The 25,768-nt window shown below is 47.9% G+C and overlaps 10 protein-coding genes and 1 non-coding gene across 13 annotated transcripts; 3 read left to right on the top strand and 8 right to left on the bottom strand.

The window, feature by feature from the left end:
- Positions 1-86: 86 nt before the first annotated feature.
- On the bottom strand, positions 87-1,091 carry FOIG_01829 (alcohol dehydrogenase; the record flags this gene model as incomplete). Its single annotated transcript, XM_031198818.1, has 3 exons — positions 87-796; positions 849-972; positions 1,023-1,091. 3 exons carry the CDS (start codon positions 1,089-1,091, stop codon positions 87-89), a joined length of 903 nt encoding a protein of 300 aa, XP_031070855.1.
- A 458-nt stretch (positions 1,092-1,549) lies between these two features.
- Positions 1,550-3,558, bottom strand: FOIG_01828 (uncharacterized protein; the record flags this gene model as incomplete). The annotated part of the gene is made up of 8 exons (XM_031198817.1): positions 1,550-1,659; positions 1,714-1,877; positions 1,935-2,022; positions 2,070-2,515; positions 2,562-2,819; positions 2,871-2,939; positions 2,989-3,254; positions 3,310-3,558. 8 exons carry the CDS (start codon positions 3,556-3,558, stop codon positions 1,550-1,552), a joined length of 1,650 nt encoding a protein of 549 aa, XP_031070854.1.
- Positions 3,559-5,529: 1,971 nt separating this feature from the next.
- On the top strand, positions 5,530-6,477 carry FOIG_01827 (uncharacterized protein; the record flags this gene model as incomplete). Its single annotated transcript, XM_031198816.1, has 1 exon — positions 5,530-6,477. One exon carries the CDS (start codon positions 5,530-5,532, stop codon positions 6,475-6,477), a length of 948 nt encoding a protein of 315 aa, XP_031070853.1.
- A 589-nt stretch (positions 6,478-7,066) lies between these two features.
- Positions 7,067-8,317, bottom strand: FOIG_01826 (uncharacterized protein; the record flags this gene model as incomplete). Its single annotated transcript, XM_031198815.1, has 1 exon — positions 7,067-8,317. The coding sequence occupies one exon, from the start codon at positions 8,315-8,317 to the stop codon at positions 7,160-7,162; it is 1,158 nt and encodes a 385-aa protein (XP_031070852.1). The 3' UTR covers positions 7,067-7,159.
- An 844-nt stretch (positions 8,318-9,161) lies between these two features.
- Positions 9,162-13,142, bottom strand: FOIG_01825 (uncharacterized protein). Its single transcript, XM_031198814.1, has 2 exons — positions 12,697-13,142; positions 9,162-12,604 (listed from the first exon to the last, which is right to left on the bottom strand). Exons 1-2 carry the CDS (start codon positions 13,072-13,074, stop codon positions 9,443-9,445), a joined length of 3,540 nt encoding a protein of 1,179 aa, XP_031070851.1. The 5' UTR covers positions 13,075-13,142; the 3' UTR covers positions 9,162-9,442.
- Positions 13,143-13,266: 124 nt separating this feature from the next.
- FOIG_01824 (uncharacterized protein) lies at positions 13,267-15,790 on the top strand. Of its 2 annotated transcripts, XM_031198812.1 has the most exons (5): positions 13,267-14,615; positions 14,680-14,914; positions 14,974-15,039; positions 15,103-15,384; positions 15,446-15,790. In XM_031198812.1, exons 1-5 carry the CDS (start codon positions 13,366-13,368, stop codon positions 15,677-15,679), a joined length of 2,067 nt encoding a protein of 688 aa, XP_031070849.1. In that variant the 5' UTR covers positions 13,267-13,365; the 3' UTR covers positions 15,680-15,790. The 2 variants fall into 2 exon arrangements, with proteins under 2 accessions (XP_031070849.1, XP_031070850.1); XM_031198813.1 differs by having other exon boundaries at positions 14,680-15,039; positions 15,446-15,566.
- Positions 15,791-15,809: 19 nt separating this feature from the next.
- Positions 15,810-19,359, bottom strand: FOIG_01823 (uncharacterized protein; the record flags this gene model as incomplete). The annotated part of the gene is made up of 2 exons (XM_031198811.1): positions 15,810-18,908; positions 18,967-19,359. The coding sequence occupies 2 exons, from the start codon at positions 19,357-19,359 to the stop codon at positions 15,810-15,812; spliced, it is 3,492 nt and encodes a 1,163-aa protein (XP_031070848.1).
- Positions 19,360-20,985: 1,626 nt separating this feature from the next.
- On the bottom strand, positions 20,986-21,730 carry FOIG_01822 (uncharacterized protein). The gene has a single exon (XM_031198810.1). The coding sequence runs from the start codon at positions 21,681-21,683 to the stop codon at positions 20,991-20,993; it is 693 nt and encodes a 230-aa protein (XP_031070847.1). The 5' UTR covers positions 21,684-21,730; the 3' UTR covers positions 20,986-20,990.
- Positions 21,731-21,733: 3 nt separating this feature from the next.
- FOIG_01821 (uncharacterized protein) lies at positions 21,734-23,297 on the bottom strand (the record flags this gene model as incomplete). Its single annotated transcript, XM_031198809.1, has 3 exons — positions 21,734-22,442; positions 22,492-23,108; positions 23,164-23,297. 3 exons carry the CDS (start codon positions 23,295-23,297, stop codon positions 21,985-21,987), a joined length of 1,209 nt encoding a protein of 402 aa, XP_031070846.1. The 3' UTR covers positions 21,734-21,984.
- Positions 23,298-23,668: 371 nt separating this feature from the next.
- FOIG_01820 lies at positions 23,669-23,755 on the bottom strand. Its single transcript has one exon. It is a non-coding gene; the product is annotated as a tRNA-Gln (tRNA).
- Positions 23,756-24,750: 995 nt separating this feature from the next.
- Positions 24,751-25,744, top strand: FOIG_01819 (uncharacterized protein). 2 transcript variants are annotated; one of them, XM_031198807.1, is made up of 3 exons: positions 24,751-24,987; positions 25,043-25,240; positions 25,293-25,744. In XM_031198807.1, the coding sequence occupies exons 1-3, from the start codon at positions 24,927-24,929 to the stop codon at positions 25,367-25,369; spliced, it is 336 nt and encodes a 111-aa protein (XP_031070844.1). In that variant the 5' UTR covers positions 24,751-24,926; the 3' UTR covers positions 25,370-25,744. The 2 variants fall into 2 exon arrangements, with proteins under 2 accessions (XP_031070844.1, XP_031070845.1); XM_031198808.1 differs by having other exon boundaries at positions 24,803-24,987; positions 25,043-25,727.
- Positions 25,745-25,768: the final 24 nt, after the last annotated feature.

The following is a 25,768-nucleotide window of genomic DNA, read 5'->3' as shown; positions in this document are numbered from 1 at the left end:
GGCGCTGGACTGGGGAACACAGTGTATTTATAACTACTAGACTCTTCTCTCATCTAAAGCCAAAGCTAGGAACGATTCTCAGCAGTCTATCGCCAGTCACCCTCCGCAATCCACTGATTCTGAAATGCCCTAAAGTGCTTCTGCTTCCCCATCATCGAAATACCTTCAATTTCCTCAGAAGCCAGCTTAAAACTCCACACATTCGCCATATAGCTCTTCAACCTCTCCTCACTCGAGCTCGTCGTGATAGCCACGATATTTTGATCAATGCACCAACGCAACGCAATGTCCCCCTCCGTGACACCATATTTCTTGGCCAGGTTCGCATAAAGGGCATCTACAGGACCTGGTCTAGCGCGGATAATAGCTGTTAACGGCGCATAGGCCGATAAAGCTATGTTGTTCTTGTGATGGTACTCTATAAGATTACCGTGCTGTAGATAGGGGTGGTATTCAATTTGGTTGATGGCTGGTGGGATTTTAGCTGTGGCGAGGATGGTCTCAAGGTGCTCCTGTATGAAGTTAGACACACCAATCGATTTAGCACGTCCAGACCCTTTGATGGCTTCAAGGGTGGCCCAAGCTTCCTGTAAATCTTCAGCCTTCTCCGCGAAGAACGGTGCATGGATGAGATACAAGTCCACATAATTAAGCCCAAGTTTCTTCATCGAGGTATCAAAAACGTTCTGTACGTCTTGCTTCTTCCAGCCGTTGAGCTTGGTGACAACATAGAGCTTCTCTCGCGGCACGCTGGATGCTCTGATAGCTGCACCGAGTTCTTCCTCGTTCCCGTACGCTAGGTACATGTGAGAACAGTTACGAGTGCGTGAAGCATTAGAAAAACATACCTGAAGCCCCATCGAGGTGATAAAAACCACTCTTTATAGCAGTCAGGGCGCAGTTAAACGCGTTTTCGTCGTAATCTGTTCTTCCTCCCTTCTTGAAGTTTGCAGTTCCTAGACCGTACGCTATCTATCGGAGGTTAAATCGAATTGTATAGAGTTTGCGAGGCAATAACTGACCATTGGGATCTTGTTTCCATCGTTCAGCTTCATGGCGGGTATAGCTGAAGCAGTATTGGTGGAATTCATAGTGTAGTCGTCGATGCTTAGTTGGCGCTGGGTAGCTTCTCGTAGGTTCTGGGAGGTGGTGTGATATCAAAAGTAATATAATGCAGTGTATATATCCCTCGTCGATCCCTTCTCTCTATCCGTTCGTCCGTTCAACTACCGATATCACCATCCTCCGCCTCTCCGCACGAGGAAGCCCCGGCTCGGGTGTCCACCTCCTCCAGGAGTGACATATCATACGTGGGACCGAAAGGCCGAGAAGGATTGTGTACGCGTCTAGGCGATGTTTTGGTCATCACGCATACTGCATGTCACGTCATTTGGGTCACAATATGATATGTCACGTATGGTACTGCCGGGAATTACGAATCACCAAAGATGGATGGCTTGTGTAACCCGAGTTCCGTCTCCACACTTAGAAGTTCCTTAGACTATCTACACTTCCCATTAAACCAACTAGACCCTTACTTTAGCACGTATTACTCTCCTCTTGACTCCCCCAAAGTCCTCCCACTACCCATGAAACGGAATCTGTTAACTGATCTATACTCAATATCAAAGTCCTCCACCCTAAATGTTTCAAGAATTTCTAAGACAAGTGGTTAACACGAAATCTCCAGCGTAGGGACTTAAGTTGACATACCTCGAAAGTGATGCCGGCTTCCACCGTATACAGCGGTAACATGTCCCTCTTTCTTACGGTTCTTGTACCAACTTCTGCAAGATCCAGTCCACACCATTCGTTTGAGGAGCTCTTGCAGGTAGACGTTATAATCATCCAATGCCTGCTGTTTCACACAAACTGACCTATTGTAACGTCAGCGTATTCGATCACATCATGCAGAGTCCGTGAGCGGAGTATACTTAATATCTTCCGTTGCGATCTTCCTACACCACTTCAATATCCATTTTGCGACACAAAACACACTATCAAGAAGCGATCCATGACCCACTGCCGACTATCAGTAATGTAACCCAACTGCTTTAAGGTTCACTGACCTGGACTATTCGGTCCAATGAAGATAAAATAATTCGGCATATTCGCCGTTGCAACCCCAAAATACGCTTCTGGCGACTCCCCCCACGCTTCATGCAGCTGATAACCATTCCGCCCCTGCACGGTCCACGAGCGGCGGAAACTAGCATCGAACCCGGTTGCGCAGACGATAATGTCAAAGTCAGTATGGTCTTGTATAGTTTGAATCCCTGACTCGGTGATCTGAACGATTGGATCAAAAGTGACACGCGTATTCTCCTGGCGCAGAGCTTCAAGGTAACCGTCGCCTGGTGTTGGGCGTCGACATCCGTATTCGTAATCTGGGATTAGCTTTTCGCAGAGCTCTTTGTCGTTGCCGAGACGTTCCCGCATACGGTTGTATGCATTCTCGAGTGCGGCTTTCTGAGCTGCTGTATCTTTGAAGAAGACGTTCCAGAAGTTGTCTTGGCTGTATGCAATTCAGTAAGATTCTCGATATCAGTGCTGCTACAAACCTGTTCTCAATCTCCTTACGAAACTTCCAGAGCGAGGCGGGATTATCTCGAAATTTCTTCTTTTCCTCTTCAGTAAAGGCGAAGTTTGTCCCGTCTTTTGTAAGCTCAGACGCGTAGTTGGCAAATATCCATGTAGGCGTACGAACATATGTTGTCAGTTGAGCAGCAGTCTTTTGCAGATGCGGAAGGACTTGAACACCAGATGACCCGTTTCCGATGACTGCAACCTTTTTGCCAGCCACATTGATAGAAGGGTTCCTGGGAGCCTGGTGTTAGAGAAAGGACGGCAAGGTGAGTGGAGAGATGTACCAATCAGCGGTGTGGACGATTTCCCCTTTGAAGTCATGAACACCAGGAATATCAGGCCAATGCCAGTTACTAAAGCCGTCAGTTCGCGATATCCTGATTGAACTCGCTGTGAACATACTTGAGGAACCCCGACCCGTCGATCAATATATCACATTCGTCCTCCTTTCCTTCGCCATCTTGAAAGACCTTTAGATTCCATTTACCTGCAGCCTCATTCCAGATCGCCTCTGTCACTTTAGACTGAAACCTGACATTTTCAGCTAAACCATACTTGTCGGACGTTCTCTTGATATAAGCCCATATTTCTGGCCCTGAAGCATAGAAACTGGACCAATCTGGGTTTGGCTCAAATGGAAAAGTGTAAATGTGCGCTGGAACATCACACTGAGAATATGTCAGTCAACTATACCTGTTGAGTCTATTCATAGGAGAAACGCACTGCCACACCAGGATATCGATTAACGAGCCACGTTCCACCAACATCGTGGTTCTTGTCATAGATAGTTAGATCAATGAACCCTTGGAGCGATTCGTTGTACTTGGCTTCGTAAGCTAACATGAGGCCTGAAAAGCCGGCCCCAACACAAACAATGTGTATGTTTCGGGGCTTGAATGCGGGCTCATCTAGCAGAGGAACCCAGTTCCTCGTATTGTGTGAGTTGGTTTCCGCGGTGGCTTGGATTCTCATTTCGGCGTGACTTCAATTTCATATAGAATTATGTAAGTTGAGTGCTGTTATGCAAATTGTGATATTAGGACGGCCTGAGCCAAAACAGGCAAGATATTATATAGTTTGTGCCTATCTTACAAGGCATCACAGAGAAGCTGACTATGTAAGAGACCCAAGATATATGCTGTATCCGGCTAGAAAGGCGACATCCGTGTCTAGTCCAGGCCACACCGTCCTTCTCTGTCACGGGCGAACGGCGCGGGCCGAATGCCTCGGCTCCGAACTACGCGCCAACACACATCACATCACGTCTATATCAGGAAATAGCTGCAGCCAGAAGGATTTCGATCCGAGAGAATAAAGTTTAGACAACTAAAACCTGCATGATCGGCGGAGAATAGGTCTTAGTGGGGAAAAGATTGCGCGGCCACTTCTAAGCGATACGAGTCTAACAGGGGGCGGGACGGCTCGCTCGGCCCCCCATTCTGCGCATTAGTGTGAGCCAAGGCTAATCTATCGCCGCCTAGGCCGAGTTGAAACTGCCCTTTCTTTCTAATTCTTTAACTTGGGCGGGGGAATCCGGGGAAACTAAGGAAAACTAATTGTCGATCTTTATGAGGTGTTGATATCTTGGCTTACTACTATAGGTAGGTCCATATGCATGACGTCGTGTTGGTATGTTATCTATCATATTCTGAGTCATGAAGATACCTGAGAGATAGTATGTATTAGAATATGTCAGAAAATCAAGGTTCACAATCCTATGTCAGTCACAATGGTTCGTATAATGGCAGCAATTGAGGGGGGTCTACTGTTCTCCATGACAATGATCTTAAAAGACAGCTTAGATACTGATAATCTGTATCAACTCGGGTGTTCACTAAAAGTGATCCCTTGACAGTTTGAGGAAATAACTGATACTGGGAAACAGCATGAGCTAACAACTGCCAGCAGTTGTATAGACTCATAATGCCACTGTAAGTGGTGAATAATCTGAAACATTTTTAAAACCTGGAACGCGGAACCGCAATGATCTGACACTTTCCGACAACAACCATTACGATGCCCTCCATGATACCATAAGCATCATAGTTCAAATGAAATTTTAAGCGGAAGATGATCTACCGAAGATGATCTGATTCTTGCCGATAGGTATCATCGTGAAAGCATCCTTGATGGGATCAAGGTTGCGGCTCAAAACACGGCTCGAGCGGTAGATGATATTCCCTTTATCCACAACAACCCATCATGAGACCCTCCATAATCCCATTATGGCAATTATTCGGGCCATGTCCGCGCGGTAGTTGAATAGAGTTTTCCTGATAGTAATCATCACGGCTCCTGTATCCCTCAATGAGAGCGCGGGGAGAACTTCAGGGGTTGATACAAAGGGGGTAATTGATGCGAATTTTACGGCACGAAACATCACGAGGCGCTCTATGATACTCAAAGTAGTAGAAGCTTGCGACACGGCTCAAGCGGAGATACGCACCTATTCGAGCATGAGAATTCTTGCACTTGTGGAGACTATTGTATGTACGACGCTGTTGGGATGCATCATGTTCCAAGGATCAACATCCTCCAGTTAACGGAAGTTCCTCAAGATGTTGACGACGTTGAGAAGATTGATAATCATCATGGTGATGGTGGTATGGAATCCACTGGTATAGCATCAATTTCACTGCGGTAATGGCGGAACAAGTCGAGATGGACGTCGGCAAACAGATCAGGAAATGCCTTCTATGCGTCCATGAGATTGAATGAGGGATGTAAATGTGTATATAAAGAGCTCTAGAACCCAGGTTAGCTACTCCTCATCATCAACAACAACAATTCCATCATCGTATCCAATATCACTTGACTACTCTTCTCACCGTACAAGGTGTGATCTTTCAAACTTCATTACTATCAAACCCAGTGCGTAAAGCTTCACACAATACCATACCCTGAATCTCCCTATTAACCAATATCTCAGAGCCAACCACCAAAATGCAGCCCCGTCTTGAACGTCTCCAGCCCATGCTCGGCAACCCTCTCTTCGAGAGCATTCTCTGGGGCCATGAATACGACCTCTCCAGACTCAACACCGATCTCCGCCAGAGGATCGAATCCGGCCAGTTCAAGCGTCTTGTCTTTTACGGCATGGGCTGCTCCTCTGTCGTCTCCGACATCGTCAAGGGCTTCTTCCTCAACGAGAAGATCCCCCTTCACGTTCAGGTCATCAACGATTATGATCTCGACTGGTTTGTTGACCGCAATGTCATGAAGGACCCCACTACGCTGGCTATCATTGTCTGCTACAGTGGTTGGTCCGTTGAGCCATGTCTGTTCTTTGAAACTATGCGCGAGATGACGGGGAAGAAGAACCTGATTGTTCTTTCGGGCGGTGGCAAGATTGCTCATCTGTGTGAGGAGCACAATACTTCTATCATCTTGTACAAGCTCCGCCATGCAGATCGCGAGTATCCTCTGTACCACGTCCAGCAGTTCTTCTCCATCTTCCTAGATCTCTTCCACAAGCTCAAGCTCACGCCTTCTTCTTACCACAAAGAACTCCAGGATTCAGTCAACTTCTTGAAGACTGAGTTCAATGAGGCTACGCTGAAGAAGGCTCAGGCTATTGCGGAGAGGTTAAAGAACAGTCGCATCGCGCTGCTTAGTACCGCTGATTGGTACGTCACGCTTCTTAAGCAGACGACTATGTTCTTTAATGAAATCGCCATGGTTCCTACGCACCGCAACCTCCTACACGAGTTCTCTCACACCGAAGTCGCGGCTTATTCCAACCCCTCTGAGAAGCAAGCCATCATTACCTTCCTTGACTCCAACGCAGATCAATACACCAAGGACAAGGTCAAAACTCTCGAGGGTCTATTCGGCAGCAAGGACATTCCGCAGAACAAGAACATTGAGTTCATCAACATCGATCTCAACTAGGACAACTTCTTCAGGAAGTTCTTCTACGGACACTTTTTCACCGTCTACGTGGCGTATTACTTGGGTATTCACTCCGACGTGGAGGGACGAGATTTGATCTCGATTGCGGCGAAGAACCCGTGGTGGAGCCAGCGCAACATTGAGCTGCACCCCAAGTGTGTTGATATCCCCGCTGAGCTCAAGGGCTAGGTGGACCATGTCCTGATGGAGCTGAGTGCATTGAAGGGGGGGTGGATACGCGATGGTTTCTCACTTTTCAACAAAGAGGGAACTGTCAAACAGGAATTATTTAATGTCTTCTGCACAGCTGTCACACTCTGTCATTCTCTTTGGTAAATTGAAACATGTATAGTCGTTCCTTTTAACTAGTTTCAATACAGTAATGACAATCCTTTCACTCTGAGATATTGACTGATTTATCACACCGAGGTCTCTTTAAGGTAGTAGGGCAAAGCCTAGTGCTTTTTCCCTTGTCATATTTAACAATCAACGTATCCATCTCAGGTAGAAAAAACTGCATGGGATATGTTTGTGGACAGAAGATACCTAAAATTTAACCTTATATCCAGTAAACACTTCTATAGAAAATCTCAGACCTCGCTATAAACAGTGTGGCCGAGTCGAATGGGAAAGGCCAGTTACGCGCTGGACTTGCGTTCCATTCTCTATTTTCTACAACTATCTATATAATGCGCTTCTGAAATATCGACTTCATATGCAAATACATGTCCATCAACCACGCTGCAAACACCAAGATAGTCATAATAGTGGCAACCCAGGATATGGTGCTGGATTCTAGTTCTTCCCCGATATACACCGTAGCAATCGTGAACCCAACATTCGGGAAGACAATTGCCCACCATGGAAGCGCAAAACTCATCTGCTGCCGGGACTTATCCCCGCGGAGTTTTGAAACCAAAATGGGCACGTGCGCAACAGCGGCAATTGCAAAAAGCCAAAAGGTGAACAGCCAAAGAAATATTCCTACCCACAATGCCATAATGTTCAGCGTCTCTGCTGCAGTAGGATGCTTCGCGAAGTAGCCGTGTCCATCTGGGATCGCTTTTGCGCAGCCGATCAGGGCTATGATGGTGTAGCCTGCAGAACCCACGGAAATGAAGAGGCCTGGTCTTAGGTTAACGGGACCTAGACCGTTGACAAGGAGGTTACCGACAAAGTGGGGAAGAAAAAGGAGACACAGGATCCAGCCAAGACCCTCGAAAGCAATGCCGGCAACGATGATTGGCATTCGTTCTGATGGAGGTTGATCCGCTGCGATTACCGAAGCGACAGTTCCGGTAAGCATAGCGTTGTAAATCATCAGAAACATCGGAGAGCTCATGCTACCAGGCGCAAACGGCGCGAGAGAAAACATAACCACAAAGATAACAACGTTATACGTCAGCGTGATAGCCCCGTAAATCCAGAAGAGAACCCGAACGGTATCGACGAGCCAGGATCCAGCGTGAGGAACACCAAAACTCTGTATCCCCATGATAATCGTCGCTATCGAAAGCCACAGCGAGCCTGTAAAGTACGCTTCAGGCGGTTTCGTCACCGATTTGAGTAAACTAGCCGGTCTCCGTACGAACCGGCATACCATTGCTGTGCAAAAGAGAATAAACAGAACGAGGTTGAGAATGAACACAACGACGCCAATGGTATGTAAACCGCGAAATGAATAAGGGCTCTTTGATAGCATCAGGGCCACGCCGCCTGTGGACTGCGTGCAGGTGAAATTGCCCCATGAGAAGCGATCGACCAGTGAGACGGCGCGTTCATTCTTAGGTTCAGGATTGTTCGGCGGAGCGGCGTTTTTGGGTAGCTCGTCTTGTGGCATGGCGACTCTGTGGTAAACGAAGGCAAAGCATGAGATGTTGAGAAATAATGAAAGATAGAGTTGGAGGTTGGAGATTAGGAGGGGTAGCTTGGCGCGTGTATTGAAGTGAAGTGAAGTGAAGTCAGTATTTATATCCGTGCCGGACCAACATGCGAGGGAGCAGTATTGTGGGTCCAAGACACCGAGGCATTTCAGATCTTGATTTTGTTACTCAGCCAATCGGGTTTTTAGAAACAGTATCTACGGCAGGTAAAAGAACCTGGGGTTCTCTGAATAATTGGTCTGTAAATCGATGGCCGGAAAGATATAAAGAAATATATCAACTTAAGTATTAAGCTGACTTCCTTACCACCTAAGCGCCACTATCTGCGTGGTAAATAGCTTTTAAAAGCCAGAATTTCTGAAAATAGCTTCTTCCTAGGTAATAAAGTATTGTCAGACATCTAACTAAGAACAACCAGTTTGCTTCGAGCTCAGGCAGATCTTGCGGTGTCCTGCGCCATGCTCCAAGCTCCGAGGTGAGTAGCCTGACTAGTTATAGTTATTAAAATTAAGAATATTATCTCTTTTGGCATGGCGTATAAACTAATAGATATGGTGTAATATAGAGGATATACTTGGACTTTTAGGGTGCTAGCTGGAATATTTGGTGTAATCTTTGGGTTGGGAATTCTGATCTATATGCTGAAGCCCAGATGGAGGAAAAATGTAACAGAGGCTAAGGAGAGACATGGCATTACTACTATCGACTAGATGATAAAGCAGATTCTGTATCGCAGCTGTTCTCCTGCAGTTGGGTTACTGCCAGGACATTCATGCGTTGAACAATGGAGTTAAATATAATGCTTTTCTCATCTGAGAATCTATGCTAGTTAATATAATCTGTCAAGTTATAGTTAGAAATTCATGTTTCGAGACTTGAACGTTAATAAAGAATCCATCCTCTTACGCCATAAGGGTCATATTATGCTCTATTAGCTAAAGGAGGTAATATAAGTAAAAAGGGCGCTTTCAAGGTTGCTTAGCGTTTACTATCTTACTCAAGATAAGCTAGCATCTTGGAGCATCTCAGCCGGGTCGGACGATTACGTATTATCAACGGGTTCAGGAAGCCTCTACGCGTCATCACGTATTCACCCGGCGCTCTGGGATAAATGCGTGTGGGAGTGTGATGGAAGAGGAGCCATGGAGCACAAACGCCGCCCAATGATAAGGCTGTCGAGTTTTGCGCCTTGTTCTTAAAGCAAGCACAGCCCGCCGCAGAGCCTCAGCCAGATTGACGATGGTTGGGGATGATCCTCTTTTCAGTGACTGTCTGTACTGGTCCACTACGTCGGAGTAGAACTCGCCACTGAAATCCCTACCAGTACTCGATAACGTGGGCCAAATTGTGCCCAGCACTGAACTGGCCCCTGCACAGAGCAGAGCCGTGACCACGCCGAGAGGCTCGTCGCCGGCAGAAATCACCTGCAGCGCAGAGTCGCACGCTACAAGCGTTATGTGCGGACTCTGAAGCTTCATCTCAAACACTCTTCGAATCGGGAGGAGCTCGTCGGCGAGCTCAAGACTCTGGTCTCCAAGTGTGGGTTGATCAAGACGACAATGGCCATGGAAGTGGAACATAATTGAGGTTTCCATCATCTGCTTAAAGCACTCTGCCGTCACAGCTTGGCCACTAATGGATTTCCCACCATACCGTTCTGCCAATTGATCCAGGGTAGTGTAGACATTCAACTGCTCCGCGTGCTGTTCTGACGAAAACTTGCGGTCGCCCCTAGGTTCATAGACACCTGCCATGTTCAACCCAAGATCCGTTGAGATAGTCCCGGTGAGCTCAGAGCGCCGGTAGCACTGCCAGAAGGTCGTCAAACTCGCACTGTAGATAACTGGATTGCGTTGGATCACGGGTGTGTTATCCTCCACCCAAAGCGCATGGAGCGGAATCGAATGGAGAACATTCGTTGGACAGAAGACGAGAAGTTCCCCTTTTGATGTCAAGTCGTGCAGAGAAGCAACTAGTTTATCGATACTCCTCAGACAGTAATCTGGCTCATCCTCGTCGTATTCATCATCAACGAAAAAGGCAGCCAGGCGTCCTCCATCCTGAACGTCGAGCCATTGCTGCTTCCAAGCCTCTACCTCGCCGACGGTGATCCCGCAGCTCACAACCTGTGGAGGAGTATCACTCTTGAGAGCAACGGTCCATATAGTGCCACCAAGATCGACCCAGTCAACAAATACCACCTCCATCCCTCCAGCATTACACTTCATCTTTTGTCCCAAGTCACGTATCTCAGAGATAGAAACTGGGGTGCTCTTCCGTAGATCGAGGGCCTGTCTAAGGAGTGGATAGCCGGCCATCTTGACATGAATTAGATGCAGATCGCTACGCAGCTTAAGCCGCACAACAGGGTCCGCGGCGGTCATCTGCTGGGTCACAGCTTCTTCCTCCTCACACAGCGCCTTCATCTCGGGGTCCCGCATTATATCGTCGTTGAGTGTCGCTTGGATGGGAAATTGGTTTGTGAGCTGGTCACCTACGCTCCTCGCTTTGGCGCACTGGATCCAGCTCCATAGATCTGCCATCCTGCCCTCTAGCTGACAGACGGCAAGTGCCCTGGCATGTGTGTCCTCTATGCCGGATGTCATGACGAACTTCTGCTTCCGTGATACAGCTTCGAAACTAGCCAGGATAGATACTTCAGCTCTTCGCTCTGCCGAAGCCTGATCTGCTTTCCGTAATGATGCCAGGGCAGTATCACCACTGACAAATCCGTGCGACCATGCCTTGAACTGAAAGAATCCACACAACCGCGCCGATTCTGCGAGCATAAGCGTGTTGTCGAGTGCCTCGAAGACATCCTTCGCAATATCACTCAGCTCGATACAACGTCGAAGCACGCTCCAGGACGGCGGCACACGAGCTTGGAAGGTTGTATAAAGCGCGTTTGCTTGTATTTGCCGGGCACAGGCGGCACTTACAGGATTCCGGGCCTTCATATAGAATGCGACCGCCTGCTCGAAGTGTTCGTTGCGGCTGTCAGTCACTTCATGGTCTAGCTCAGTTCCCATTAATATCTGACCACGCAATTGGTGTAGCTGAGCTCTGCAATAATTGACTTCGTCGGGAGTAGCTTTTCCTGGAAGATTTTGAAGACATTCTTCCATACTATCCAGACACGTGCCCCCTCTCTCGTCGCCCTTGGGTAGAAATATCGACCCAGCAAGGACAGCCATTTTCTCGAACGCGGCAAGAAACAAACCGTCACCGAGATGGTGAGAGATTTCTCTTTCTGCAAAATCGATCGCTTCTCTCACTCCAGGTGGGCGCAATCCACCGCACTTGTTCAACATGGCCAAAAGAACCATCAGCGTCGCGCCGGCTCTCTCGAGTCTAAATACCTCTCCCCACCTGTCGACTGCACTTTTCGCCCACTCCAATGCATTGTCACCATCACCAAGGAGGTTGTATGCATTGGAGGTAATGTTAGCAATCATGCCTTTCACCCATCTGCAGTCTCTCACGTCGATGAGTTCGTCAATACTGCGGGCAGACTCGATGACCTGAGATGACCTCGTAGAATGGCTTAACCAGTTGCTCAGATGCCGAACTTTCAAAACGACATGCTCCAACTCTGCACCAGTGATATCAGAGAGCTGAGAGTAGATGTCCAGAAGCGAAACTCTTAGGTCGAAGCCTTGTCCCGGGGGTATGCTGCTGAGTACGAGAGTGACAGCCCTGCTGTAAGGGCCTGGCGCATTGTTTTTCTCGTAGACTTGGAAACAGCCTTGTATTTCTTGCAGAAGTTCCGTTGTGAGATTTAGGAAGCTTTGTCCAACTCGATTGCAGGCCTGTCGAAGTCTGATGTCCACGACCGCATGTGTATGGCCTTCGGATTGGAACAAACGAATCGCTTCCGCTTCTAAGCAATTTACACGCTCCCATCCAGGCTCATTAACCTTATTTCTAAGGTGAAGTAGTTCACCGACGGCTGCAGCTTTCCAAACAGGCACCGCATTTGGCGACTCTATGATTGATTCAACCATCTCGATCGCAGAGGAAAACCTCATATCTTCCAGTCCATTTTGCTGAGCTGTTGATGTATTTAAAAGACGGACGTAGTTCTGGGCCACGGCAAGAGCTTCTCTTACCCGTCCCTCTTGCATCAATCCCCAGAAAGCAGGGATTTGCCAAGCGACGGAAGTTTTCAATTGATGAATTGAAATCCGGTCGTGGAGGTCGTTTATCATGAAGAGAAGCGCAGTATACGTGATGTTGATGCTGATCTGTGCGATGCTACGAGTCAGTGTCTACAGAAACGTAAATTACGTCTTTTGGGGGTAAATATGAACATTAAACATGTTTGAACTCAACTGACCCTGCAAGTATCAAGATCTCCGATGCCATCTAGGGCAGAAAAGGTTTGGTAAATGCCAGATGCCTCCTGTAGAACTCCATTGAATGAAGCTTTAACAATAGGACGTAGCCGACAAGCTTGCATTCTCAGCTGAAGACAAAAGGGATGGTCCGAGGGGTAGAGGGTTGCGTCGCTCTCTAGTGTATGCTCAAGAGTGTTAAATGCAGCCTTGAGACATCCCTGGTTGGTGAGTACCGTTCCCAGCTCTGCCGTAGCACAGAGTTGATCGTCACCTCGGGCAGCGAGAAGAAAGTCCTGGAGTATCTTGATAGCATCATCGTATTTCCCTACATCATTCATATGCTGAGCAGTCGACTTTGCCTCTATCCACGAAGACATGCTGAGATATCTGAGGTAAGTATTTGGCGCTGGTAGGGAGGGGAAACGCAGCTTGGATTGGCTGGGTCTTCAACGCAACTGCATGCATGGTCTTACTAAGGAAGGCGTAAGATTGGACACCTACGTGCGGCTGAAAGTTGGCCACGTGATTATTGCATAAATACGTTGGCATCTTTCATTGACCTTCATCGCGCCTTTTTCTCCAGCAAAGAGCCTAAAGCAAAGGAAATTGGTGGCGAGTTCCAAGGATATTCTCACAGAGCCCAAAGGAACCCATTTTGCCAGGGCAACATGGACCAGCCAAATCCAACCTACGCCGTCGCGGAGACCGAAGAAGGGATCCCCATCAGCTGGGAGCCGCGATGGTGCCAGTTTGACCATCTGAAAGAGGAGCTGTGGCTAGGACAACACAATGTCGACGATACCAGCACCCGGACAAAAATAACACATATTGACTTTTTCGGCCTTGGCGTTATTGGGAGTGTCTGCTCTGTGGCATACGGAACATGGAGTGACAGTCCTACCAGTCCGACTAGCCCTGCAGCACTTGTGGTCATGCAGTTTGACTTTCGGGCAGGCTCTGGGCCTCTTCGGTACAAGAGTGCGGAAATATCTATCTCATTTAAAGGCCAAAAGCCAGGGACCAGTCATCCTGTCATCCACCAATTCTTTCCAACAAGTAACAAGTCCCGCGGCTCACAGCCCGCACTGCGAAGGTCAGCATCGATGTTGCCATCAGACCCATTTATCTGGTCGCCAGACGAGTTCATTATCCGGGGCAAGACCTGGTTGTCTAAAGGTGTCCAAGAACCTGACGAGGTAACCTGGACCATAAATGAGATCCACGGAAGTAAGTTCGGGATTTGTGAGCCGGTAAAACTGGCCTTCATAGTGGCACATCGGGGGCCGTTCCAGGCCACCGTCGAGGTCGAAGCCACCACCGCAATCAGCCTTATCAAGATCAGCAACACTCCATGGTCTCGGGACGATCCTCTGTTATTCGACTGCATCACCCACAAGGGCATGCCGCTGCCAGCGACGAATCTAAACGAACTGGAGTCCCAAGCCTTGGCGGATTACATTGCTCTAGCTAGCCCATCTTCATCCGCGCTTTCAACCGTAGTCTCGGGTCTTATGACAGCGCCTTCGTCTTCCCCTAAACAAGAATCCACTTCGACATCCTCAGGAGCTGTGTATAGAGTACAGGGGATTCCAGCAACATGTATTAGAGGCCAGTTCATCAAAGGTCTTGCAACAGCTCTCAACCTTGACGCAACTTCAATTCGGATACATTCATTCATGGCGAATCCATATGGCACCAGGGTTGAGATGATGTCCGTTTTATCATTCCACAAAACCCCCGAATTTCTATGCGTGAAGTCCACAAAGAAGGAATGGCATCTGGATGTCACATTACCGCCACAAGGAACCGAATCCACTCCGGCTGAAAACACAACCATCAAACTCCTATTCGACACGCACTTCCTTGGGTTCTCCGTTGTCGGGACGCCCTTTGCAAATTCTGATAAGATTGAAGTTGAGTACGTCATAGACGCCTCCCCATACCTTGATGGACGCACAATGGCTCACCAGACCAATCAACAGTATCGTTGCAGTTCACGGGCTTGGGGGACACGCATATGGGTCTTTCAAAGAACGAGGCGGCAGTTACATGTGGCTTGAAGATTCGTTACCAGCACATCTCAGGGCTGCATTGGCTGGGTGCGCTGCAAGGATCCTTTTGTATGGGTATGATGCTCGTGTTGAAAACACAATCTCCTTCCAGAGCATTCACGACCTCGCGGGTAGGTTAAGAGGCTCACTCAGAGCAATCAGACCAGTCAGTATAACGCCCAGGCCACCATCGGTTGCGGAGTATAAAAGCTAACAGAAAAAAAGGGTATTATCAAGAAACGCCCCTTGGTCTTCATAGGCCACAGTCTCGGTGGTCTCATCATCAAGGAGGTATGTATCCCTCGCTTTGTTTAAAACCCTTGGTCTGAAAGTTGACCCTGGTGTCATTACCAGCTCCTGGTAATGCAGAACGAGCCTGGAGGTGACGAAACGGACATGCTCAACCTCAGAGCTACCGGAGGCGCCCTGTTCTTTGGTGTTCCTCATCGCGGAATGGACAATTCTGCCTTGCTAGCCGCCATTGGGTCGCAGGCCAACCGTGAGTTTCTCGAATCACTGCGAATCGGGTCTCCTGAACTCGAAAAGCAGTCACAGCTGTTTTCTTCCGTCTCAGCCCTAGATGGGTCTGTTATCTTTTCGTTTTTCGAAACATGTATGTCTGGAACAGCGAAAATGGTAAGTTCCTTTTCTATTTTCCAACATGAATCTTCTATATCAGTTCCTGAAGCAAGTCTAGGATAATGGGAAATTGACCATGAATGGCGATCCTGCTATTCTCGTCAGCAAGGACTCGGCAAATCATACCGAAGAATACTCACGCTTCCTCATCCCCATCAACCGCAGCCACTCAGAGCTGGCCAAGTTTGAGCGATACAGTGATGACTACGAAAGAGTGCTAGGATGCCTCCAGGAAATATTGGAGACAACAAGGGAAATCATAACTCGAAGGCTAGCAAATACGACACTTTGATCATGCGAATATACAAATATCATGAGCACGAAAGGATATTTCAGATAGTGTTTATGCGTCATCATCTTCAATAGAATGGCTTATGAATCAAAGCAATTAAAATCATAGGAAGTCTCGCACAATCTAAGCCTTAAGAACTAGGCTGCCTCAGTACAGGACTGCCATGTAGAACAAAAGGAGCCCAATAATACGGTTTTCTCGTCCTCTTATCCGTCCTTAGGTCCAGGACCACTTTGCGCAGTGTCTTTGCCAGATCCACAACTCCATATCTACCAGCCCCTTCCTGTATCTGTCTTAGAACGTCTGCGTAAAATAATTCCGCGAAAAGCCTCCCCGGCATAGAAGCAATAGGCCATAATGTCCCCAGAACTGAACCAGCACCGGCACACAAAAGTGCTGTCACGAGACCCAGGGGCTCATCCGCCTTTGCCACTCCCTGCACTGCCGACTCGCATGCAACCAACGTAACGTGTGATGCAGTGTCGAGTGTCAGCCCGAAAATGTCGCTGACGGAGACTTCTTCGCCCTGGGCGAGCACTAGCGCCTGGTCTGTGAGAAGCTCCGGCCTTAGCACGCAGTGGCCATGGAAATGGAATATGGTCGACGTCTCCAATGCATTACTAAAGTGCTGTTTATTGGCTGCTTGGTCCGAGAAGACACGCGCGCCAGTGATACTACCTAGGTTACTTGCTGCGCTATACACGGCTGACTGCTCCGCAGGGGAGAACACTCTTCCGCCGCCTGGTTCGTAAACCGCCATGATGGTCATGGGCGTTGATTCAGCCTGTGGAGGAAAGTTGACGGATCTGCCGAAACACTGCATGAAGCTCGTCATGTTCGCGGCGTAGACGACAGGGTTTCTGGTGATGAGAGGCTCCTCATCTATCCATAGAGCATGAAGAGGAATGGAATGCAGAATGCCGGTTGTAGAGAGTACTATGAGGTCCTCTGGTGCTGAAACTTGACCTAGAGGTAATATGAGGGCATCCAGATGTCTGAGGGCGTAATCCGGGTCGTCGTCGTCCCATTCTTCCCTAGTAAAATCGTAGTCGTACTCTTCGTCATCATCCCCTTGGCCCTTTGCAAATCGCAGAGCCCATTTATTGATCTCAGTCCGTGATATGGGGCATTTCGCCAGCTGAGGAGCTACAGAATCGGGTCTCACGGTTAAGAGGAAGATGTCGTCCTCTATAAACAGCCAGTCAGCAAACACGAGAGGTCCGAGATCTTGTAGTTCCGGCGTTCGAGCGAACCACGAGCGCAGCTGCTCAAGCGAAGCTGGAGTAGCGTTTCGGATTGCAGTCACTGAGTCTAGTACGGAGTACTGTCGCCATTGCTGCTGGAGTAGATGGAGCTGATTGCGGAGGGGTAGGCGCTCGGCAGCTTGACTTTGTGCGATGGCCTGTAGTAACGCCTCTTCTTGAACAAACAGCCGATTGGCTTCTGGATCGGCCATGATCTCAGCCCTGAGGTATCCAGGAATCAGTGCTCTGAGCCCCAGCAAGTCCGAAAGACTTCTGGCCTTGGACTTCTGGAGCCACTCCCAGAGTTGTTCGACCCAACCTTCTCTGCGGCACAGTTGGAATGCCATCTCGAATATTTTTAGGTTGCTAGGATCGGCAGTCATCCTCTGTTTCTGGGTCAGGCCATCCAGCCTGCCGAGCATAGCTACATCGACACGCTCATCATTCCTTGCTGTCTCTGCCTCTAGGAGATACTTCATAACAGCTTCTGCTGAATCATTCTGATGGAATGCAAAGACAGCCCGCCAATACGTCGCCGAACTGACCATAGCTTTAGAGTCCAAAAGGCGGAATGCTTCAACTGTCGTGTCCATTGTTTCAATGGACGCTCGAAGCAGATCTTCACTGCTGTACCTCTGCGACGCGTAAAACATTAACGTGGCCTGGGCTGAGAGTGCCTTTGCATCCTCCGTTATGTTCTTGTGCTTCTGATATAACCGACGTGCCTTTTGGGCCAAGTTGATACATTGAGCCACGAGTTGTGGACTCCAAGAACCTTGGGATGATGGAGACAATAAAGATTTGACCGTGCCCAGACATGATGCGGCCAATTTAAAGTCAATCGCTTTAGCAGAAGGAGTTGGTGGCTGTTGGCTGAGCAGTTTCTCCCATCTCTCGAGCAAGTGGTTTGTTCTGGGGTCTCTCCTCTTCATCAAAGCATCGGTGAGATGGCCCATTTTCTTGACAACATCCTCGGTCAAGCCCTTCTCGGCCTCATGGTCTATTACTGTGGTCCACTTTGCTACAGCCGCATCGAATTCCTGCTCTGTCCAGGTACTGCAAGCCTGGACATCCGCCAGCAGTTGCGTTTCCACCGCGCCGGCTCCGTCTGCAACAGAGCATGACATCCACAGGTGCTCTGAATGCTTTGACCACTCTACTGCGTTTTGATGATCATTGAGCGGTATGTATGCGAGCGCAACAATGTTGGCCACCGCACCCTTAAACCAAGCACAATCCACTTCGTCTAGAGCGTCATAAAGCCCCTTGCCGAACTCAATAACCCGTGGCGTGTGCCCACCTCGGATATACCAGTGCGATATTGCGCGAAGTTTAAATATCATGGCGAGCACAGGTGCCTCAGCCTGCTCCGCCAATGTCTGCGCTGTGTCAATAAGAGACAACTGCAGCTCGAAGAATTCGCGCCCAGTCAATTTCGCCTGCATGATTTCTAATGCCTTGAAGCGGCCCGCTAGATAGTCCTGATCTTCTAGCTGCTGCAGGAGCCCCTCCAGTATGTTCCCGCCCTCTACGAGATCCATATTCCCGCTGGACATGTCGTGGCAGACCCGGCTGACTCGAATCCCTACCTCACCTGTTGTGCTGCATGACTCTTTGTACAGTTCCACAGCCTTTACCTCGTACGTCTCCCCCAAAGCTTTATCTTCAGGGTCTGTTGTCCATGCCAATAAATGGAAGACCTTTGCTTTGAGGAGATTTGGAATAGCCGGTGCATCCGCAAGACGCTGCATTGCTTCTTTACACTCATCCATGTCCAGACCATATAGCTTGGCCAACCGTGATGTTGCTCCAGCTGTGTATGCTCTGAGTAAAATGACGGCAAGTCGAAATTGGCTATGTGATATGTTCGCGTCCAAAGCTCGTTTGACCCAGACGAACACCCTTTCCATAGCCTCCTTCGGGAGAGGCCGATTGAACTCGCTAATCCACTGCATCAGTTGGCAATAGCCTTCGACTGTTCGTACCTAATAGAGTCCAAAAGGTCAGGAAACTTTCAGCGAAAAGAAATGAGAATTCCCATACCACATCTTCATCCAGATAATTATCACATAAAATCAGCGAACTGATAATATCCTTGAGGGATAGAACCCGCTGGCGGATCCCTCCAAGACCCTTGAAATCATGTAAACGTTGAGCCTTGAAACTAAGCAACACCATTTGCAGTCGCATGCCTACAATATTGTGGAGAGACATGACCTCAGGATCAGTAACGTGCTGCTCCAAGGTCCTTACGGCCTTGCCGTAGTACCCTTGCTGACCGAAAACCTCTGCCAGTTCGAGTGCAAGTCTCTTGGTACTAAGGGCAGTGCGAGCTTCTGTAGATTGCAGACGCTCTGCCGCCTCTATATACCGACCTTGGTCGGTGAAGGATTGGATCGCAGTCAGAAACTGCTCAGCCTGCTGTGTGTTCTCCATGTATCCTTCTTCAAGACAATAGAATAGTCAGCTCGTGGATCCGGAAGACGGTCGGAGGTATTTAACAAGCACACTTATCATAGCATGGGACGCCATAATCACCCGGTTTATGTGGCTACTTACTGTTAAAACTAATGTGCTACCGTACCGGTCCCTAAACCCTGTAAAAGAAACGTGGGGGATTAAGAACCAAACATTTGCGCCACTTCTTCCTTCCGCTAAATCACGGAGAAGCAATACTTAACATACCTGTTAAGGAAATACTTTAGATATCCAATTGTTCTTTTAATGACTTCAATTATAATATATTACTTCTTTATCTTCTGGGTTTTTGATTACAGAGCTTTCTTTCCCTCACCTTACCAGGTAAATACAGTATAACTTCTGCCAAACTATCCTTTATATCCACACAATTATAAAATACTGATTAGGAGATTTTCTTTACATTTTCTTTGGCATCTAGGCTCTAATAAATGTGGTTAAACGCCATGCTATTTAAATCATCGCTGCTTAAAGTACCAATCCATGTCTACAATGCATCAGCCCATCTATGGAAGACCATCTAGTCTGCCGAGCATAGCTACCTCGACACGCCCGTCATTCCTAATATATCTAGCTTACTATTTAAGTATTATATTATAATACCTAATTAATTACTACAGTATAAATATTAATAAGAGGAAAACCTAGAAAATAACATTTTTACTTCTCGTTAGGAAGTATAATAAGGTCTAATTACTTAATTAAGATAAAAGAATATTACTTTTTTAAGCCTATGACCATCTTATCCCAGTATTAAAGTAAAAGGCTATCCTCTTTGCTTTTCCCAGATATCAAGACAAACCTTGCCAAGTCCTTTTCGATACCTGCTCGCCATTCTATCCACATGACATAGTAAAATTGATGCCATTGATCAAACCCTGGTTTTTCTTAGAGTAGAACATCTTTATATGAGTGGCTCTTTAACAAGGCTAGTGGGAACAGTCCGATTGCGATTTCCACCAACTCCACGGCTTGTTCCTGGGTGTGCGAGGTCATGCTGGATATACCAAAAGCATCATCCGCTCGTATTATACCTGCCCAAGTGTGTTCGCTATCCAGGAGGAATAGTTCTCAGGGATTCTCAGGCCCGATAAGATCGTTTTCTAGTAGCAATATCGCGTGTCGGGACTCGCAAGAAATATATGGTGCCATGATACCAGGAGCGACATCATCTTGCTTGAGAAGTGGAATTGGATACCAAAACTCGTGTCCTGGATGTGATTCATGCTTGAAGAAGGGACTTGACAAGGACTCAGCTCCTGATGGTTTGTGCTTCGTTTTTGGGTTTTCTGAGCTCAGGTGCTCACTCCAGCCATCATAGAGTCTAGTCTTGCCTTCAAACTATGCATTTCTACTTTCGAGAATACTAGCATAGATAGGGACCCCTGGTGACTTGATCGTCCCGTGGTATTTCCATTGTGAAGTCGACTTTACTCGGGTATAGCGGGTCCAGTAGTATGTGGAAGGAAGGGGCTCATTTCTAATGCTAAATTAAGAACAAAGAAATGCTTAACCCAACAGACTAGTAGATTACAGCCCGTGGAGCTCCAGGCCACCAATTCTGTGTGAGAAAGGTTGAATATATGCAGTTACACCTCGCGCTTCGTCAAATACCCCTTCAGAGCATCATCCAACGTCCTGCTCTCCCTCAACGGAACTGCATTACCCTTCTTCGTCAACCCAATCTTGTTATGCCAAACAACCTTCATCCCAGCATTAGTCGCACCCTCAACATCCCCCGCACTTCCAGCAACGAAAAGAATATCCTCAGCTTCAACCCCCAACTTGGGCAGGATAGCGTGATATGCTTCCTTAACAGGTTTGTAAAACCCACTCTCCTCAGCCGTAACAGCAGCATCAAAAGTAAACGGCGTTTCAAAACCAACACTAGCCTGCTCCTCAACACCATGAATAGCGATATATCCCGAGTGCTTGGAACAATTAGTAATAACACCAACTCTATAGCCCTGGGCTTTTAAAGCTTGGAGAACAGAGGGGACTTCCTCCCACGCTTTGATGCTCGACCAGTTCTTGAGGAGCGCTTCGGGCGCTGACGCGGGGAGACCAACTTCCGCAGCAGCTTGTCTGACGAGATCCTCATAGGGCTTGTAGGAGCCAGCACCAAAGGTGATTTCGAGATAGCGCTGACGCCAGCGGCCGCCGTCTTCGTGAGTTTTGGACGGGGTTGATGCGTCCCATAGATCCCAGGAGTTCAAGAGGCCGGTGAGGAGATCGAAGACTATGGCTTTAGGTTGCCAGTTCTCATCAGTGGGGGTGCTCATCTTTGTGAATTTAGTGTGGTGATGTGGTAGTAACTGGATTTGTGGAGGATATTTACTGAGTGAAGAGATATTTATTGCACGGCGAAGGATCAAGACCCCGCCTGCTTAAGGGCGCACTTGACATGGTGTTGATTTTAGAAGCGATCTGCCAAGTAATTCCCCCATTTTCGTGAGGTAATGCGAAGACTATCATAATGCACGGTCGGTCAGTCAGTAACATTGGCCGAAGCTCGGCATAGGAAGCCGAATCATTCCCATCACTATCCCGAATCACACAAACTCTCACCAAGATCCCCGGATTCTACAGTTTCGGTCTAGCACTAGATTGCGATTCCAATATCTCGCTCGCAAGTTCAGCCACTTCACTCGCAACACCCCAAGACAGTTCGAATCCTCGTCCTCCAGCCCCATAAGCATGAATGGCATACTTGACGCCCAATGTAGTATCCCTAGCTTCAGTCTCGACTCTCATGCCACCCTCGCGAGCTGGCCTTCGTCCAACGACATCTCTGATAACTTTTATCGTCTCAGGTGTCTGTTTCTTGTCGCATGCCTGTGGTATGATTGGCTGAGCAGCTTTCAGTAGCTGACTCTGTGTTTCTTGTGATGGTTCGAGCTGCCAGTTTCCCACTTCTTTGGTACCGCCAATGACTGTTCCTCCATTGAAGGAACGAGGAATTATAAAGCTCCATGTGCCGTCTTTCTTTTGAGTTGTGATTGTTTTGTCGGCGGCGGTAAGGTTGGTTAGCACTGTTTGACCTGGACCTTGTTAGTTATCATCTCCTCTGGTAAGGAAGACTTGTCGTACCTCTGATGGGGAAGCACTTCTTATCTCCAAAGCCCATTCCACTCGCATTAACGACTAGTTTGACACTAGGTGCCAGGATGAAAGCCTCCCATTCACTCTTCAGATCCCTCTGCAGTGTCTTTCCACCCTGTACAATAAACTTGCGCAGCAAGCTAGCAGTATACAACGGCGCATGGATACAATACGTCTCATACTCAAATCCCAACTTTACGCCCTCAGGTAGCTCATGCGCTTCATACTTTCGATATCCCGGCAGTCCAGTCTCGTTTGAAAAGCTCTGCGCATCTTGCTTCCAATATTCAGGCGAAGGGTCCTCAAGATACTCAATCCCCGGAAGACGTCTGATCCCAACCCAAGGTTCAGTCTGTTGATGTTTCTGAAGCTCAGCGACAGTGTGTTTCACCCACTTGGCTTCACGACGCAGCTGTGGCGTTGAGGCGGGGATGGGTCGAATGTGAGCGCCAGCCCACATGGAAGCATAGTCTGCAGAGTGAGTTGTTGGAGCGCCGGGGATTGAAGTTGGCCATTCTTTTGCGACGAGGAGAACTGAAGTTGATGGTGAGTCGGCGGTTAGTTGTTGGATCTTGAGGGCGCTGGTAAGACCGATGATGCCAGCACTGGGACGTTAGTGTTAGCAGGGGATTTAGGGAGGGCTTAGTAATGAAAGCATACCCAATGACCACAATCGTAGACTCGTTAGTCTCAGATGAGCCAGGGACTGACATTTTCTTCAGATGTGACAATGTGAAGAGACGGGGGAACAGTGGTACGTTGATGGACAAGAACAAGTGGAGGTTGGCTAACATCAAATGTCTCCACAAAAGCAATCCAACCAGGAGACAGTTGACTTGAACCCAAGACAAAGACGTTCAATGTAGACAAAGCACAAATGACGGCAAACGCAGTGTAACACTGCAACGTGTGTCCATTCGTATCATCATTGAAGTGACCCAGACATTATCATTTCCGTGCGACGTCACGAGAACGGTAGTGATCAGTCTTGACCGGCCGACATCGGCTACGGGGTCCATACATTAGACAACTCCCATTTACAGCCACGAGTTGCGGAGAGTTGAAATATCCGAGAAAGAAATTGCCAAAAAAAAAAAACATTCATAACGACTTGGGAGACGGGGAATCAAGTATTTTATCTCCAGACGTGGACAGGACAAAAATGAGGTCCTACCCGGGTTCGAACCGGGGTCTTCGGAAGGCTTTTGAGCAGTATCAAAATCCGACGTCATTACCACTAAACTATAGGACCGTTAATCGATGACTAATCGCTGAAGATCAAGCTCTATCAACGGCGCAGCAAAACAGCGACTGGCGAAAAGTCAATGCGACATACCCTATAAATATCACTTAAATTAGACTTTTATAATAAACCCTGTATTATTTATATAACTTTCATATTTAACTGATACTAGTAGTAGAATACTTAATTTAACTTAATTAATACTCATTTCTTTATTGCCCAGTGAAGTGGCTCAACATTGGTCGAGCGTAACTTGAGTGTCAAGATGAGAGTTGTAGTTGGAATGCTTATTAAGAAATCTACCACCAAAACCGGGGTGGCTAAGGCTTGTCAGAGTCTCGTTGGCTGCAAGCCATCTTACAGATCATATTGCTTTTCTTGCAGGGTACATAGCTCATTTGATAAGCCATTTCCACAAGGCGTTTATTTTCTTTCATCAGTTCTCTGTTTTGGCAAAAGCAGCTGGCAGGGGACCTCAATCAAGCGACAAATGACCGGAGACAGCCGACCCGGAGCTGAGTAGATCAAGGACGGAAGCGACGCGGTGTGACGGTGTTGGACCAGGCCTTGATCGGTGAACGGTCATGGCTGATAGAAGTTTCAGTCATAGGTAGTGTTTTATAAATATTCATTGAGTTGATAAATGGTAGTAGCTCAGTAATTATTCATTGTTAAGAGGTTATCTTAGGATCGGTAATTGCATTCGGCGAGAGATAGTTCTGTAATTGAGAAATATTACTGAGTACGGTGTCATTGCTGACAATACAAGACCAAGGTGAAGAACCAATGACGGACATAGCGAAAATGCTGAGGCTCGTTTAGTCGGTCTGGCTCGTTAGCTGACAGACGCATGACATGGTCTGTATCAGCATGGCATGTTCTGGGAGGCGATAATTAAGCAAAAAAAGAATAAGCAATCGCTCATTGGTCCTTTCTTCTGAGTCAGCTGCTGTCAACCAATCATAGTGAATGCGATTACCAGCTCTCAGGTCCGCAGCTGTGAAGCTTTAGTTGAAGTGGGTCAAGTTCTTTGAAAGCCATCAAGTACAAATAAGACCAAGAGCCGCTTGCAAGATCCAGAATCTCAAACAAGCATTCACAATCCAATCACTTTTTTTCCCACATAAACACACCTTCTACCACTCTCCCCAATAACTCAACACCACTTCAAACCGTCAAAATGGTCGTCAACACTCCCGCTACCTGCTGCCGCTCTGGCGACAACGTCGAGTGCGCCTGTGGTACGTGACATCATCCCCTCCTCCCCATTCACAACCCTTCTAACAATCATCACAGCTCAAAAGGCCACATGCTCATGCGGTCAAAAGTCCGCTCTCCAATGCACATGCTCCAAAGCCGCCTCCGAAAACACCGTCAACGGTCCTCGATGCTCATGCCGCGCTCGTCCCGCCGGTGAATGCACATGCGACCGCGCCGCTACCGAGAACGTTACACCAACTGGTTCAACTTGCGCTTGCGGATCTCGTCCTGCTGGTATGTGGCGTTTGTGTTTCTGTGACGACTGTTGCTAATTGTGGGGTTTTAGGTGGCTGCACTTGCGAGAAGGCTGCTGATGGTGGCTTTAACCCTGCCAACGAGATCGACTTTACTACCAAGAAATAAATTTGCTACAACGGCGACGATGAATACGGCTTAATGGGGTAGAAAAGAAAATACTGCATTTGAATGGCGTTGGGGAACGGTTACGGTACTGGTTCGGTGGCGAGGCGATAGATACCTGAGATACGGATACAGAGATGAACAATATTCATGATATTCAACCTACGAAGAGAGACGTGTAATTGTGTGATACAAACGGAACTTCTGAGGGTCTGTACTACAATATGTTCGCGAGCCAGACGAAACGGGATGTATTGGCCGCTAAGCAAACGCGTCGAGAGGATGCTCAATTGTTCATTCTGAGAACGCGCAGTCCAAACCAAGGTTCTTTGTCAGATGTCAATTGTGCCATTTCCAACATCAGACGACAATAAGGTTGGGACGTATAATTGAACTGTCATT

This window comes from Fusarium odoratissimum (assembly GCF_000260195.1).
Source record: "Fusarium odoratissimum NRRL 54006 unplaced genomic scaffold supercont1.2, whole genome shotgun sequence".
NCBI lineage: Eukaryota > Fungi > Ascomycota > Sordariomycetes > Hypocreales > Nectriaceae > Fusarium > Fusarium odoratissimum.
Note: the sequence above shows the minus strand (reverse complement) of the source record. Positions and strands in the feature narration are given on the sequence as shown.